This window comes from Melospiza melodia, chromosome 14, assembly GCF_035770615.1.
Source record: "Melospiza melodia melodia isolate bMelMel2 chromosome 14, bMelMel2.pri, whole genome shotgun sequence".
Classification (NCBI taxonomy): Eukaryota; Metazoa; Chordata; class Aves; order Passeriformes; family Passerellidae; genus Melospiza; species Melospiza melodia.
Window position 1 is genome coordinate 16,778,849 of NC_086207.1, and position 17,270 is coordinate 16,796,118.

General features: G+C 39.4%; 1 protein-coding gene across 8 annotated transcripts in view; it reads right to left on the reverse strand.

Annotated features, from left to right (window-relative positions):
* EBF1 (EBF transcription factor 1) overlaps nt 1-17,270 on the reverse strand; it is a 265,262-nt gene that overhangs the window by 18,092 nt on the left and 229,900 nt on the right. For all 8 annotated transcript variants that reach the window (XM_063168936.1, XM_063168935.1, XM_063168934.1 and 5 more), the window contains exon 11: nt 11,676-11,764. In XM_063168936.1, the coding sequence (XP_063025006.1) occupies nt 11,676-11,764 (89 nt within the window). The remainder of the gene's footprint in view (nt 1-11,675; nt 11,765-17,270) is intronic.

Genomic DNA, 17,270 nt, shown 5'->3' on the forward strand with positions numbered 1-17,270 from the left:
ACAAAGGTGATAAATGCATACGGGGGAAACGCCCTGCCCAAAGAGTCTTCTTTGCAAATACTGCTGACAAAAGAAGGAACAAAATTATGATGATCTGTCTGAAAGTCTGTCCTTGCAAGTCTCCCATCTTACACCTATTAAGCTCCTGGAAATATGGTGTAGCTAAATACTAAACAAAAATCAGTCTCCTTTTTTATTCCCCACCACTCATGCTAGTGGTCCCATTTCCATAAATGATGGGCATAAAACAACAACAGAATTAGTAGCTAATACAGATGTGTTCTTCATCTAGATACAGGGTGGCATGGAATAAACCACCATTAATATTGTTGGTTTGGAATAACTCTTTGAATAAACTGCCATTTGAGATCCTGGATGCTCCAACCATATTATCATCAACTGAAGCATCTGGCAAGTCATTTGAGGTTTTTGTTGCTAAAAATTCTGGACTTGTCTGCTAATGTTGGGCCTCTAAAGGGAGAAGAGTGAGTAAAGGCCAGCAGATATGCAGAATTAAAATCACTCTGCTGGGACTTAAATAATCTCCTTTAGGGACAACAGTTTGTCATGACCCACATCAAAGACATCTGATAGCTGGAGAACATGGAGAAGGTTTTGAATGATTTGAAGGGTCTGGACTTAGGTAAACTTTTAAAGAATTTGGAAAAATTAACAGGCACACTGAATTCTGTCATTCAAAGATACAGCACAGGCTTCTTTTAGAAGCTTTATTCTATAGATCATATTATTGTGTCCATTAGAAAAAATCTCTGGAATATTGAGGATTAAAAAAAGATTATCTGTGACTTGTGATTTTGTGTATGGCACAATGCGGATAACAAATTATGTATTTGCAAGAGTGAAAAACATTCCTTGGCAAACGGACAGGCTGATATCTATTTTTATTATTTGTATACACAAAGACTTTCCAAACACAGGTCAAGTCCTAACACTTTTTAATTGATTGTACATTAGGTCAAACTAGACTGTATTGGGTGGCTTAATTCACTTGGCCACATTTAAATCTATAGAGAAATATGCTTGGTAATGCATGGCCAAACTCCTGCTGAGGTAAATCAGAGGAGATGTGTAGCAATTGAAGTGTTAATTGTAGATATGTGTTTTGTCCATTTTATTTTCAGTTTGTCTTATGCATTTACCTATATAAATATCTAAATATGCCAAATTAGCTCTTTTCTATTAAAAAAACCCCAAGTGTTCAATCACATTAAAGACCCACCTATGCTTTCTGTTAATGAAGGAGAAAAAAAACCCACCAAACAAACCAAACCAAACCAAATCAAACCAAACCAAACCAAACCAAAAACCCAGCCTATCATTAAGATCTGTGAAACTGTCACTTTCCTGGATTGGAGGCTTCAGGTGGGGAGTGTGAGCAGTTAGAAATTGAGAGTTCAGGTTACTTTTCATAGCAGGAGGAAACTGAAAAATAAGACACATTGAAATTCTGACCTACAATAATATTCCCCTCTGTTCTGAGAGTGGATGCATAAAAATGTTGAAATAGAGACTGGAATAATGTTGGTGGGTTTTACTATTACAGTTAAAACACTGCTTAGTCATAACCCCTACAAATGACTGCTTTCACTTCCATTTTATCATCAGCATAATTAAAAGAAGTCTCTTGAAAGGGGCATTCTCATTACAGCCAAGGACCACTTCAGACCCCATTGAAATGAAAAGACAGACCATAGATTAGGTGCAGATACAAGTGGTAATTTCTAAGGAAGCATAAAATACCGAATGCTTAACAACCATATTTTATGTGCTCAAAAGACTCACAGTATTTTATTGTACAAAGAGACTTTGGCTCAGAAGGGAAACTTCAACAAAGTGGCTCCTATCAGATATTCTAAAAAACTTCAACTTCCTTATCAGAAACAAAAGTTATTTTGTTTCTTGTATTATTATTTTTAATTTACAGTCCTATAATTCAGCTGAAATTATCCAAAGCAAGTATAAATGTTGAATAACTATGAATTTAAGAGATTTATCCAACATTTCACAGAGGTAACACTCTATTTCTGTGTACAGCTCCAGAAAGTAAAAGCAGGCACAGCATTTTACATGATCTAGGGCTCCTTTTTCAGTGTTGAGGGAAAAGTATTACCATTGTCACTACATCAATATATTTTATAGAATTGCTTCAAAATACTGGCTTTTCAGAATACATCAATATTTCAGTAGCTTTTTTGATCAACAAAACCTCAGCACTCATGCTTGTTTGTAGCTGGATAATGAAAGAAAATCCAGATTATCAAATTATAAGTATTATTTATTTCCTGTTTATTAATAAAACTTTTAAACACATTTCATTTGTCTGAAGCTCACATTTGGAAAAATTGGGCACCTCTATTCCGTCAAATGTTTGGACTTCAAGATGCTATGAGCAGATAAAATTATGAATCCATCATTATTAGTGGAAACACTTAGGTCATCCTAAAGAACAAAATCAACAAACGTCACAATTTCTGTATCTTGGACTACCCAAAATATAGCAACAAAAATGTGTTAAATATATGTGGCTATGCTTTAAAAATGCTTCTGGGTCTTGTTTTCATTCTCCTCTCAGCAAATATATCATTTGTTATGTGTAGTCACAAATGTATTCCAAAATATTCTTTAAAATAAATCCAAACTGCATTTCCATGTCTGTACAAGTAGGTTGAGATTGTGCTATTGTACTTAGAGGACATTCCAGTCCAGCTGAGTTATATCTCCATAAGTTACATGATTGACTTTTACAGCAGAAAGAAAAGGTTGTACTCAAACAACTGTTATTGCCTCAATGGAAAAAAAAAAAAATCAATGAATGTAAAATGAACAAGAGATTTTGTCCAAGTTGCAGTTAATACTACTGAAGAGCTATGGATATTAAAAGGTCAACAAATAAATTAGTCCAAGTGTTATGAAATGAATGATTTGGCTTATAATTGTATTGAGTGCAAATTGTTCACTGCCTATTAGACCAGGTAATTTTTAACCATGGTGCCTCAATTACTGTTCCATGAGCAATAATACAGTTGTAAGAGCCACCGGTTCGATCGGGTGACCTGGGAGACACTCCAGGACAGCTGCCTCTGCTATGATGGATCACCCAGCCTGATCTCCAAATGGTGCCAAACCTTCCCTTCCTGGGAGGGGATCTCATAAAAGAAACATTACTGCTTGATTCATTTTACCAAAATGCTTGAGTTTTCCAGCGTCAGCAGCTGGGCAGAGATTGTGAGGCTCTCTATTTCTTAGAAGAATTACGACAAGAGGCTCCTATTGCTTCCAGCACTCTCTGCTAAATGGCATCGTGATGGTTTGGAGATGCTTTTTCTGCCACTCAATTGGGCTGTGTTGTGAGAAATACACAGCAATCATATTTTACATCACCACGTAAACCACCACATAACACCTAAAAGTAGGCCAAAAATGGAGACTCTAGGTGAGATTATAGACATTACTTCACACTTCTGCAATGCCCTGCGTTCAGAGATCTCAAAGCACCATTTTAATGGGAGCAAATTATACTTCACAACACACTTTCTAGGAAAACACACTATCTTCTCCCCCATCTTCATCAGAGACAGCCTTGAAGTGTAGCTGTTGGGCTGAAATTACAGTGGGCTATGGTTAGAACCAAAGCAAGTTTTGTAGGGTGAGGTAATATCTTTTATTAAAGACTGATACAGGTCAGAAAAGGTACAGTCAGCACACAGGAAGCAAGGATGGGCACCCAAAAACCTGTTTTATTTCACTTATTTCAGTCAGTCTAAGACATAAACACTCCCTACAAATCTTGATAGCCTTAAAAAGGGAAAAGGAATCAATCTGATATTGCTTTCATGCTATGAAGCAACACCCATGGCAGCAGCTGTATTTCCCCATTGCTCCTTGGGGCACGGTGCTCCCTGTGGGACAGGGCTCAGAATAAGGCAATAAAGAGCTCCCCAGGCTCCCCAGAGGACTGGGCCTTAAAGGATTGAAACTAGGCTGTAACTACACAGATCTGCTCTCTGCCCATATACAAAATAAACTGAAGAGGTAAATGCAAATCCTGAATTATCAAATCATCTGCACAGGAGAAACCACAATAATAAAAACCTAATTAGAATAGATTGTACCCCATACAAACAAATCCTGTTTATATTGTCACTCTACTATATTTTTGATAAATCACTACATTCAAACAGTCTGTTGGGAGGTTGGTTTTCCATTTCATCTCTCCATTGAGCAAAAAAAGTGCCACATGACTGGAGCCTGGATTTCCATTTCACCAGCATTCAGTTGAACTGAATATTATTTGGCACAATACAGTGTACAACTGAGCCACTAAATGGCTGATTTACTAAATTATTATTAGATGAGCTCGTGCTGTTCCAAGTGAAAGTGCAGTCACTGTCTCTCTTCATGGTGTGTTCAAATTGTTCTGTGTTTAAATATTCAGCATGAGGCTAATGTGAACTGATGAACTGAGACTACAAACGTTCACTTTCGATGCAGACAGGGAGACAGAGATGCAACATATCATGTGGCCTGGGGAGGTGAAGATGATTTATGTTTAAGGATGCTGCTGCCTATTTCCATTAATATAAGATATTCTTAATTAGCTTTGTGTTTGATGCAGGAGTTTGGAAATGTAGCTAGAAGCAAGAAAACAGCTCCAAAACTGAACATAGCTCTGTGGCTATGGAGGCATCAGAGTCCTGATGAAGAGGTGGCATCAGACTCCTGGTGAAAGAGGTACTTGAGCCTAAATCTCTCAATAAAGCTCATGAGCTGCCACCACTGTTTCATTCTTTGCTCTCTTTCATATTTTAGCTGTAACTTTAAAGTATCAGCTGCAATTCCTACCTGAGCATCAGAAATCCTCGGTATGTAAAGGACTGACCATGTTGTGTAATTCTATGACTTTCTGAGGTGAGGGGATATGCGGGAAAAGGAAAAATAGATATTTTTAAGAAAGGTTAAAGAAAAAAAAACAATTTCTTTACTGCCACCTGCTGGAGTTGACAATAACCCTTTGTCCCACTGAGAGAACAAGCTCCTCACTTGGAGGACAGTTACAGGGAGCATTTAAAATACTGTGATCCCAGACACTTACAGTAGATTAGAATTTTTTATTGGTGCTGTGTTGCCATAACAACATAAAGACAGCAGATGACTTAAGCTAAGCTTGCAAAGCAAAAGGCTGCTCATCTGGCAGTTAAAATGAATACAGTTCACTTCACAAGTTCCCCATATGGACCCTTAGTGTATGGTAATGAGGATACCATATGGTGGGAGAAAATGCACAGAGAACAATTGTGCTCCACTGGATGAGTGAAGTGAGCGGGAAGTTATGAGGAAACACAGGAGAGAGATTTGTGTGTGTGCTCTCTAACTCAAGGGTTTCTTTCAGAGGGGGGTTCTCTCACTTCTTAATCTTCTTCTTAATATATACATGCATAGAAATGACAGAGAAACATATTGCACATTTTGCAACATCATTCATCATAAACTGTCAGCTGTGTTTGTAAATCAGCTTGGTAAGATCTTAGAAATTTGTAATTCTTAAAAGGTAAAAGTGCTAAGTTTTTAGACAAAGTGCAGGAAAATTTAAGCACTTCTGACAAGTAGAAACATTAGTGGTAATCATTTTAAAAATGCTTGCATCTTCCTGCCTGCATGTTTAGCTGTAAATAATGCCGCAATGAATAAAAGCTTTAAAAAAGGGGAGGGGAGGATGAAATGGAAAAAACTATTTTTTATTTTATTTCCAAAAGGATAAAAAGTAATAGAAGATCAGAACCATATGCATGGAGAATTCTGCTGTAAATGTACATATGCTATACAGTACGCTGTACTAACCAGATCCCAAACCTGGTAAGACAGCTTGCTAAAGGCTGCAAAGTCAATTTTGTACTACACATGCTTCATAAAAGATGAATATAAATGCATTAGTTAGACACGGTGAGCTAAATTAGAAGGTCAGGCAGGGCTGGAAGGGCTGAAATATCACACAACCAATGACTGTAATTACTCTTTTTTTAAGTCTATTAAGTGGTGTTGTTCTATCAAGGCTCAGGGGTATAGGACATGAAGTACAAGATAAAGTAATGTGTATTTATTACTCCCACGGGATCAATTTACTAGATATTTTCAGCTCCGTGGAGCAAAATACACAAATGCAGCCTTTGTTACTTTCTTCAAACTGTGGCTTTTTCCTTCAAAACCTGCTCCTCAAAGGGACTGTGTTTACCTGTTTGGTGTCTTCCTGTCATGCTCAGTTAATTGTTATATTTAAAACCAACAAGGATGAGCATACAGGAACAGAGAAATGTGGGGATCCCTCCTACAGGATGCTCAAACAAGTGGTTGGAGTTGCTCAGATGGAATGTGCAGACTAGAAAATCCAATCCCAGGCAGGATTTTTACCCCAAGGCAAAGCAGAGAGCAGGAGTGGAGAACGGCGCAGAGCTCCTTGTCATCATGTTAGCCCTGATCTATTAAAAGTTTTGTCATAGATTCTAAATTACACCATCTGCTCTAATCATTTGCTGAGTAAATGCTGACCCAGTTATAAAGAAAGCTCAGTGAAATGTGTGTGCACACTGCTGACCTTCAGAAAGGAAAGGGCTCCTTGCCAGCCCTGTGTGCTGGCTCTGCCCTTCAGCGAGCGCTGCCTCTGTCCCTCTGCTCTCTCCTTTCAGGCTCTGCATATTCCCACACACCCCTGTGACATCCACCACCCCATAAGGGTGACACTTGCACAGCTACCTCGCCATCTCAGAAGTTTGATGCTCTCTTGTTGAATATTTTCTATAGGATAAATAAAATATCAGACCCCCTAAACAAGCTCCTCAACCAAGAGCTCAAATTGTTAGGGAACTTTAAAAACCCAGCTGTTAAGGGTTCAATACCAACCTTAGCTCTGGTCTCACATTACTGTAAATTTTACAGTAGAATGAAGAGCCCTCCAAGCACATCTCATGACCTTCTAGAGCCCTACAAGCACATCCTATGACCTCCTTGCTGTACAGCTGAACTCCAATAGCTCCTCTTTACATTCCTCCCCTTCCTGCCCACACGTAGTATAAAAGTTTTCTAATGACTCTCTTGTTACACTGGGTGGGAGAAAAAAAAGTGTTTTCTTAGCTGTAAATTACTAACTTAGGTTAAAATACAGTGTATGTTGAGTTAGTAGATGGCAGTCCTTTCTGGAATTTCCATTGGGTCTGTCTGAAGCAGCAAACCTGAGCTGCATTGTCTTCATTGCTATTTTAACCTCTGCTAGCAAGCCTGGGCCAACCACCCACGTTTAGAGACAACCTTTATTTGCAATATAAACAATACCCATGTCACGATGTATAAAGGGCAGATCTGTGGGATTTCATATGGAAAAAGACAACTGCTTTTGCCAGCCTCTGATTCCTAATAACCACATGTCTTTTATTAGTGTCCTAAACGAGGAGCTGGGCTGTGTCTTGGGGGGGTTTAATGACTGACCAGGGAAAAGGAGCTGAAGGGAAGGAGGATTCTGGTTACCTGTGCTCTCAGCTCAGCAGGGAGTCCCCTGTGCACTAGAGAGAGAAGCTCCACTTTCATCTACATGAAGAGAAACCAGAAGTAAAGGTCCCTTTCAGGAGGGATAAGGGGTCTCCTAGAGAGCACTGAAGGAACAGACTGGGAGGGAGAGGACGTCAGATCACAGAGGGGGTTGGTGCAATGACTCGCTGCTCAAACACAGAGGTGAACAATCTTCTGCTTAATCTAAATACAAGTGATGAGTTGTAGGAGTGGTGAAAATGGCAAATAAAATCTAGGAAATTGCATATAAAGAGGAATCGTTGTTATTAAATCATTTAGGATGGATGTGTTTCAAATCTAGCTCACAGCTGAAGCTGTTTTACAGCTCTAGCTGTGGAGTTTTAACAAAATTGCAGAATTGCAACGTGTCTGCCAGGGATTTATTTTAAGGATTGCAGGGTAGTTACATGAATGAACCTTAATAGACTCAATATGTTGTTGTGATCTGAACTCTTCAGTGATCTCCACTGCAGTTTATGTGCACAGGAACCAACAACACGAGTGCATTTGTGTGCACGTGTGCAATCACTCCAGATGGAAATGGGATGGAAATGGGGCACACACAGGTGCAGGGCTGCTCCCAGCTCCACACAGGCTCCCTACAGACTGCTCCTGCAGGACAATGACAGCATTTCCCAACCTTAGCATCACAGTGTTCCTTTTCTCTTATCCCCAGAGGTCTCTTGTTTCCTCTGATCTGCCTCCTGTCTGTATTAGAAAGGAAAGACTACACTGCCCAGCACACTCCTGGTACTTGATCTCCCTCCAAGCTTTGGGTGCTAATCCCACCACCTCCTCCTGGTGCCTGTGGGTGTGGGGGTGTCTGTACAGACATGCACATCTCCTTCCACTGGCTGCCTTCCCCGACCTGCTCTGGACAACAAGGGACCTGGATTCTGGTTCAAACTGCTCCATAGCTCAGCTGCTAACACCAGCTCCCTCTCTCTTTTCTCCAGAAACTATATATTGCATTTCTACTTTAAGCACATCAGCTGTCAATCTAGCAGCCCAAAGACCCTCATTTCCAGGTGCTCCCATTCTCCTCACTGTGGGAGGGCATTCTCTACTGGAATTTGCCTGTTGAAGCACCAGGAAGGAGAAATTATTTTTTAAAATCTGTCCTTTTTTTTCTTTGCCTATTTCAAGCAGATAGATGGAAAATTTCAAAAAAACCATCCTGAGCATAAATATTGAGCATTTTTGAAAATACTGTTTCTAAACTTGTGGAGATCAAACTTCTCTAACAGTCTCAATAATTTTAGAAATGCTGTTAACTCCTCAACTCTGGAGGGCAGAGCATGTGCTAACACTCACTTGATGGTCTGAACAATTCTCCTTGACTGCAGGGATAAGTCACAGAGCAGAATGCTCTTGATGGTCCATGGGAAGGGCAGCATGCCCTTATGAACACAAAAATTATAACCACTTCTACCTCTGGAAAGATCTCTAATTCATCAGAAATGTTTCAATGGAATAATGGCCACAAACCCCAGCAGCAATTAGAGAAATATTATTTGTTTTGTTTATTTAATGCAAAGGCACAAGCCCTTTCATGAGCAGAAAGTGATGATGTGCTGCCAGGACAAGGGGGGAATGGAGGGAAGGATTTTGAGAGCTCTGAGCACTGCTCTCCTCTCCTCTGTTTCTCTGGAACATTTGCCCTTTCTGCCCGTGGTTCCACTCTGGGAGCCATATGGCTTCCAACACTCCTCTAAGTAGCCACTGAGAATTGTCTGCAGTGGAGCCCTGCCAAAGCCCTTCCTTGTTTAATGACATGGGGAAGAGCACTGTGCAGTGCTCACCAGCACAGGGGCTCACACGTCCTTGATGCTGATCCTGGAGCCAGCGAGTGATGCTGGGAATTGAACCATCAGTGCCTCAAACACAGGAGCCGACATGTGCCAACCCCTGCTGCATTCAGCCTCTGTGCGTGGCATATTAATGAGACTTGAACTTGAGGTCCAACCTTCAAGCTTGCACAGAAGGAATTACCCAAAGACAAAAAAAGGTCCTCTCTACATCCTGTTTCTCTCTAAGCTTGCACAGTGTTACCAGTTTCTTTGCTGAGTTTGTCCAACCCGAAAGGAGTGACCTTGTTTTTTAGGCCATCACATCTTAGCTCTCCAGACATGACCACAATTTCCCTTGACTTAAAGATTAAAAAAATTAGTTTAAAAGATGTTCCAAAGAAACACATGTAGCCAAGAGGGTAGAGGAGGGGACAGATGACTGAGTGCTAGCCCTCACTCATACCTTGTCCATAAATACCTGGTAAATTTCAGAATCAGGATATGGAGCTAGGAGAAGCTTTCTTCTGCCTGCAAGAATGTGTGGTACCTGTCTCAGACCAAATGGGAGAGAGGAGGGTGCTCATCCTGGAGGCTGCATTCCCACATTTCCATACCAGCACAAAGGGGCATTGCTGGGGATCCCCTCAGTGCCTCAGAAACCAAAAAGGAGCCCAATTCCTGTTCCACCACAACCCCTAGCCATATAATTCAATTTGGAATTGTCCAGGTTAATTTTACTTTAATTTCCTGATTTAAATAAAATCTATGGCCATCTAGTAGCCAGCTGGAATGCTAGGTTTAGGGAAGTTTTGCAGCAATTCCTTTGGACCTTGCAAATGCCCGGTGCATAGTGCAGGCTGGCTTCTTATTTTCTGAGAAAATATTTTTCTCCAGAAGTACATTTGGCAGCAGAGGCAGGATAGAGGTGAAAAAAAAAAAGCCACTACAGAAGGATGCTCTCTTTCTTTGGAAAGGGTTGCACCTCTGGAGTGAAACTTGACAAGCCATGAAAGCTGTGTCCTGCTGCAAGTCTGACCAAATGTTAGGGAAAGGGACAGCTTGCAGAGGGTGAACAGAGCCAATGGTAAATGTAACTCCCCAGGACAGCATGTTTCTCTGGTGGGAAGAGGGAAGGACAACACATCAATGACCCCAAAACCACAGCCTGCAGCCTTCCCAGGCAAAGATAAAAGACAGAACAAGCCTGTAGAAAAAGTCACATACTGACTTCTATTTCTTTCTTCACTGACTTCTATTTCTTTCAAGGAATTAAACAAATTAAGTTCCAGTGTTCAGGAAATCTCCTCACCTTTCAAACATTTTAGAAATGCAACTAATCAAAGCCTACAACAATCCCTGATGAAAGCCTGTGGACAGCTCAGGGAGCTAAAGAAGAAAGGTCACAAGTATTGCCCAGTCACCAAGGCTATACTGGATGTACATTAACTGAACAATTCATTTGTCTGTGTCTCAGGTCTGCAAATTCACATTTTCTTTTCCACAGGGAGTGTTCTGACTCCCCAGCTCACTCAGTAACAGCAGATAAAACATGTGGTGGCAGCTGGCCACAGTGACTCCAGATCATCACCATTGCTCAGAGCTCCTGTGGACACCAGCAACACTTAAATCCCCCACCTCTTACTCCAGTATACCACAAAAGTCACTGCAAATTCTTGCAAGGTAGCAAAACCAGATCTGAGTGCAATTCCAGTGTTTTCCCAGTACAAGAAACCTATCTGAACAATGCTGTCTTTCCCTCAGCTTTTACTTGACAGAAATCAACAAAAACCTCACTAATTTTCATGGGAACAAACACCACTTCAGTACACAATGCTCTAATTAAATCAGCAATTCTGAAATAAAACAGTATATAATCATTATTACCCTAAACCAATACATGATGCAGCAGCAATGCAGTCACATCCAATTAACTTGATTTTATCAATGGTGAAGTTCTCAAAATTATGCTGGCAAAGTGCTACTGATATCAAAACCAAAAAGCATCATTATTCTATGAAAACACTGCTCAGGTCCCAAAATGGTAACAAAAAAATATGTTAATTGTTATGTATTTTAGAACATAGAGAAAGATTTTTGTTTAAGAAGGCAAGAGCTGTTTGAGAAGATAACAGCATTCTCCTCAGGCTCCAGTTGCTGATTGGGCTTTCTTGGTGATGCCTCTGTTTCAGCTCATCTGGGTTGGGTACCAAACCAGGACCATCATATTCACAGATATGCACTTTCAGACAAAAACATGCAATAACCCATCTTTACCACATTTAACAGAACAATAAACTTTGTGCTGACCTTTGGCAAGCGTTCGGGGTCACCGGGGTGCCGGGGGATAACCTTCTGTAACCTTTGGAAACCATAGTCAATGGTGGGTTCGTTCAGAGCTGAAACAACAACAAACAAAGGTGAGGTGACAAAGGCACAGCAGGGGCTCAGGTGACAATGGCAATGGGACCATGGGACCATGGCGGGACCATGGCAAAACCCCCTTGGAACTCAGCACTGACTCAAGTCTTGGTCCAAACACTGCTTGAGGTTGGTCCTTTGAATTCCATCCAAACCTTCCCACTTCAGCTCCTCCAGCAGAGCTGCTGGAAGATTTGGGGATGTTGCCTACATCTTCCAAACAGGAAGCAATTATTGTCTGTGAAAGGCACTATGAAATCAATGTGATAAATACTTTACCCATGTTTCATGTTGAGTTTTTCACATTATGAGGAAGGTGATTGGAAGGCAAAAGTAGTTCCTACTCCAGTGCCTTTTTTGTTCCAAATCTCATTATACATTTAATATGCTCCATGTGCAATGTTCACAAATAATTTTGTTGTGAAATACAGGCAATTGTCTTGGCAGGTTTTATTTTTTACTCATTGACACTGACTTCAGCAGCTTAGGCTCTGATCAGCACTAAACTGATCCAGGAGACCTAATAATTAAAAAAAAAGTACATCAATGTTTTTAGTTCATCTCTCTCTAGTCCTTGTCCAATAAAATGGAGGTGAGAAATGGTGAAAGTGGAACACTTTAATCTTCATGAAAATGCTGGTCTGTCTGCATTAATGGAAGCTCTGATTGTGTCAAGCCTTTAAGCACATGCTTATCTGTAAGCACATACTTAAACCCATTTGCTTTCAGCAAAGCAAATTTGAGCATATTATGTTTTTTATATGATTGCCTATAATTACAGGGGACTGCACTGAATGACCTTCTAGCTATATTTCCAGTCACATGATCACTTTAAAACTCAGATGTTAGTGAGACTTCAACATGCGCTTAGAATTTCCTAAGTGCTTTGGTGAACTGGAACAGTCAAGTATTCTCAAGCATCTCTAAACAACAGTACATCTTGACTCTCCCATGCCAATAGAGATGTGGAAACATTCCACAGCAATTTGTTCAAATTTTTTGAGTTAAATGGAAAAAAAATATCAATTTGAATGTGGATTTTTATATTTTCAGCCCTTTTTTTGGTGTCACTTTAAAGTCTTTCTTCTCTTGCCTTAGCTTATTAATAGCAAAAAAAATTTCTCACACAGAGTCTTACTAATTTATGAATATATCATATACATTTATGAGGGTCTTATTATGAAATTTTTTAGGTGGCTAAAATGATGATATTTGAACATCGCAAAAAGATTTAGCATTAAACTCCACCTCCCAGCCACAACATGGCATAATCTGTCCATATTTCCATGTTTTAAGTGAACATTTTTCCATACTCCTAAAGTTCACATTATGATGAAACCAGTATCTAATCCCAGGCTTGTTTGTAATTAATTATGGCATTCCATAACAAGCCCACAAAACAATCTCTTTAAATTATTGTTACTTTCAAACCACATTTCTAAAGCAGATTGTCCAGCTGGCAAGCAAAGGGTCAAATTCCCATCTCCATAAGCAAATCCAGCAAAGCTGCTGCAGCCTGAGGCAGAGGAAGGTGATGCTGAGGGATGCAGACCCACCCAACGTGGTGAAACACAAACGTGGGGCTGATGGGACTGCCTGGAGAGGCACATGGTCCATGGGCCAGCAGGACCTCAGCATTCCTCTAACATCAGAAAGGAACCTTCTGACCATACCCTGAAAGGAGTCTTGCAGTATTATGGTAACTCCAGACTAGAAATCCTTCAGGATTTTACTTTCTGAGCTCATGACATCCCTCCAGTCTCCTTGTTTGTTTGAGGTTTTTTCAGGTAGTTCCTTTCATCAGGAATATCTGAATGTGATCTTTTATTTCTATCCAGGAAGGATAGAAATATTTTATTTCTATCTATGGAAGGAGTGAGCATGAGGCTTTTCCCTTGCTTTGGCCCCTTTTGATTTTGGGATGGTTTGGCCTTTTTTCCTACATTTCCTTTCACACCCTGGCCCACACTGACCCCTCTGCTGTGTAGTTTTTACAGAAAATATCACAGTTCCTTGGTTTGGAGCCCCCTGGTTTCCTTACCTCTGAGTTTACTTACAAGGCTGCTTATTTTAAATCCTTTTTCAAATAAATTAATTGAATGCTATTTATATTTATTATCAAAAATAGCTGTTCTATGAGAAGATGAAAAGAAAACCCAACAAAACCCTACAGATCAAATTTAAATTTCTTTTGCAAATATGTTCAAAGATTTTAGTGTGGTTCTGCCAAATGTGTTTCTCCTCTAATTCAGTCTAGTTTATGGCCATTTTCCCTTTAGATCCTTCGGGAAAGTAGTTACTAAATTCTGCAATATTATAAATGGAGGCCAGATCTGAAATCCCCCCAGAATTAGCCGTCATTTTCTCATATCTTCCTACATGTTCAACACATTTGAAATCCACAGAGTATTTCCTCTGAATATTTTCTGAACTAAATGGCCAAAAAAAAATGTTAATTTTATGGTCCAATCTCAGAAGGTATCAAGCATACTGTGAGAGATAGTGAAAACTTTCTGCTTCAAACAGCTTCAGCTTTACTTTAGTGGTGGGGAGAGGCTGCACACAGCAATCTGCAGGATTGGATCTAAACTGCTATTGTTAAATACCACTCATTAGTCTATACCCCTTCAACCTTTCAATCTTACATAGAATTGAAAAAAAAAAAAAGAAAAAAAAATATCTTTAGCTGTCTGGACAGATTGGACAATTTCAGCCCTCCAGTCCTCGTTCATTTACAACCCAAATGTAATTAATCATCTCTCAATGAAACAGATCTGTTCACATATTTAACTCCACCCTTAGCATTACACCAGACCAGCTGTGTGTCAGGAGATGGAAAAACTCCAAAAAAAGGGAATATTCTCATCTCCAAGCCCTGCAGAAGAGCTGCTACAAGGTCAGACTCATCCCCTGTAAGGTTTTCCTCTGCCCCAGTACATGTGTCTGGTCTCTGCTGCTGAAGTCCATCCACAATAAGGCATTTCCCACACCTTTAATTCAAATAACAGTTTTCTTTCCATGATTGGAAAAAAAAGAATCAATCAGAAATACAAACTCTCTATTTGTGTTCTTGACATCCGTACATTAAAAACAAGCTAACACATATGGTACTTAAAATGCATTCCCATTACCTTATATTTTAAAAGTACCATTGAAAGTACTACTAACTTTAAAAAACTGTACTAAATTCAAATAGGTCCCAAGGCTAATGGAAGCAATTTGTATACCAACCCAAACTGACTGGCCCACTTTTCAAAATACAGGTATGATAATCTTGTGGTTTTAAAAGGACATTTAAATTGAAAGACTGTGAATTTAGTACATAATTATACCAATAGAACCCTTTAACTTGTCAACTTGTAAATCTAAAAGGCTATCAATCATTTCTAAAGAGGAAATAAACCTTAAAATTCTTTGATTGACAGTGCTTATTTTTTATGTGGAAAAAAAAAAAAAGGAGTAAAGTGGCCAGAAATCCATTTACAAAAGTACATTGTTTTACATAGGTGAGTAAAAAGCCAATAATTACACCTCCAAAAGACATATAAATCAAGGTAAGTACTTTTCCCTCACTTACATATTTTAAGTTGCAGTAAACTTCAGGTAACTTTTTATTAAAATACTTCTCCAAATGCATAGCTTATTGAAGCCATTAATAGAGTAGCATTTTCATTTAAGCTAATATAATCATTTTTGCAAATACAAGATTTAAGCCATTTTTCTCCTTCCAAACAATAAACTTTCAGCCTGTCTCTTGTGTGAATTAACTAAAATTACACCCAGGTGTACAAAATCTGTCTATCTATCCTAGTGTATGAGTTAAGGCACAATATTTATTATTCTTACCATTTTATGAATTACTTCTTAAACCCTTGAGGAAGAACTTTCTTTCAAATTAGACTCTAACAGAATAAGCCATGAAGCTCTTTATGCAGTAACTCTAAAGCCATAACTCATAAAATCTCAGGCTTTTAATCAAGAAAATGCACAATGTTTGTGGAAATAGGCATGTGTACATTATAGCCATCTTTTCAAAGTCCAGCTTATGTTTTCAACAAAAATGCTGTTCATGCCTCTGAGAAAAAATGTTTCCATCATAACCATAATTTTGAATTCTGCACAAATAATTTTAATAACCACATGCAGATAATCCACCATCTTTAAAAGTCTCTTTTTTAAACTAGTCAGTGGAGGGCTTTTTTTAATATTTCACATAATGAATTCCTACTGTGTCAATAAAGCTTTGGTTGTTAATTGAATGACTGTCTGATGTATCTGAGAGAGGAATTTGTTTCTCTGGCCATGCTGCCAACTCCCAGCAGAATGATCGACACTTAATATCAGCAATTAAAAGGACCTGTTCAAATATCATATGGAATTCGTAGCTTGGGGTAGTGTAGAGAGCCCTTCACCAAGGAAAACTCATTCAGCAAATGCAGAGAGTAATTGAATTAGACACATTTTAACATTATTATTCAAAGAAAAATAAACACACACTACATAGCAGCATTATGGAAATATTTCAGAATGTAAAACATATCCAGTTAATTTGTTTCCCATGCATTCATGGTTTCATTTACTCCTTTTATTTTTCAGTCCTTGTTTCTTTTTCATTCTGTTTGACCCAAAACCAGTGAGAAAGCAGCACTTAGACCTATGAACTTCCCATATGCTTTTCCAGTGGAAAAGGCTGCAAGGACAGGGAAGGGACTCTGAGGGCTCAAATAACCCCAAAAAAAAGGCTGAAGGCTACAAAAAAAATTTTCCTCAGGCCCACAGGTCTGATCATCCCTGTCTCAGAGGAGAAATCTGGTTTTGATTTTTTTTTTAAGTGAAGCACTCAGGGAAAGGGTGAATGTGGGAATTAAATATCCCACAGTGTCTGCTCCTGTGGAGCACCAGGGAGTCACTAAGCACTGGAATGGAAGAAGATGCTTTAGACTCTTCCTCTGTCTCTTCACAAATTTATTCTGTAAATTTGGCTCTACAACAAAATTAGACAGCTGGTGACAGGTCCTGAATTGCAGTGTAAAAGAGGTGGGGCTTTGGGGTCTACACAGTTGTTTTGGGGTTTTTTCCTGTCCAATGAGAGAACTTGTCAGAATATAAACAGAAGGTAATTCTGTGGCCAAGATACAGAAAGTTTTGTGTCTCAACACCTCACAGCCACAAAATACATCTGCTGCAAGCCCCTGACCCTAACAAAATAAAACACTGACTGCAGAAGATGGGAACAGGACAGGACAGACCATAATAGTATCAATTTCCAGGTACTGAAATGCCCTGCTAAGGCCCTGCAGGACAGCAGTGCTAGTGGATGGTGCTAGAAAGCAACATTTTGACACCAAACCCAAGGACTCTCATGCACACTGGCCTCTTTCTGCCTGCTCTACAAAGCCAGCAACAAAAACCCACTTCAAAACTCCATCCCCAAATCAGAAAAAGTCTGTTCAGCAAATCTCCCTGCAAAGACTTTTCCTTTGC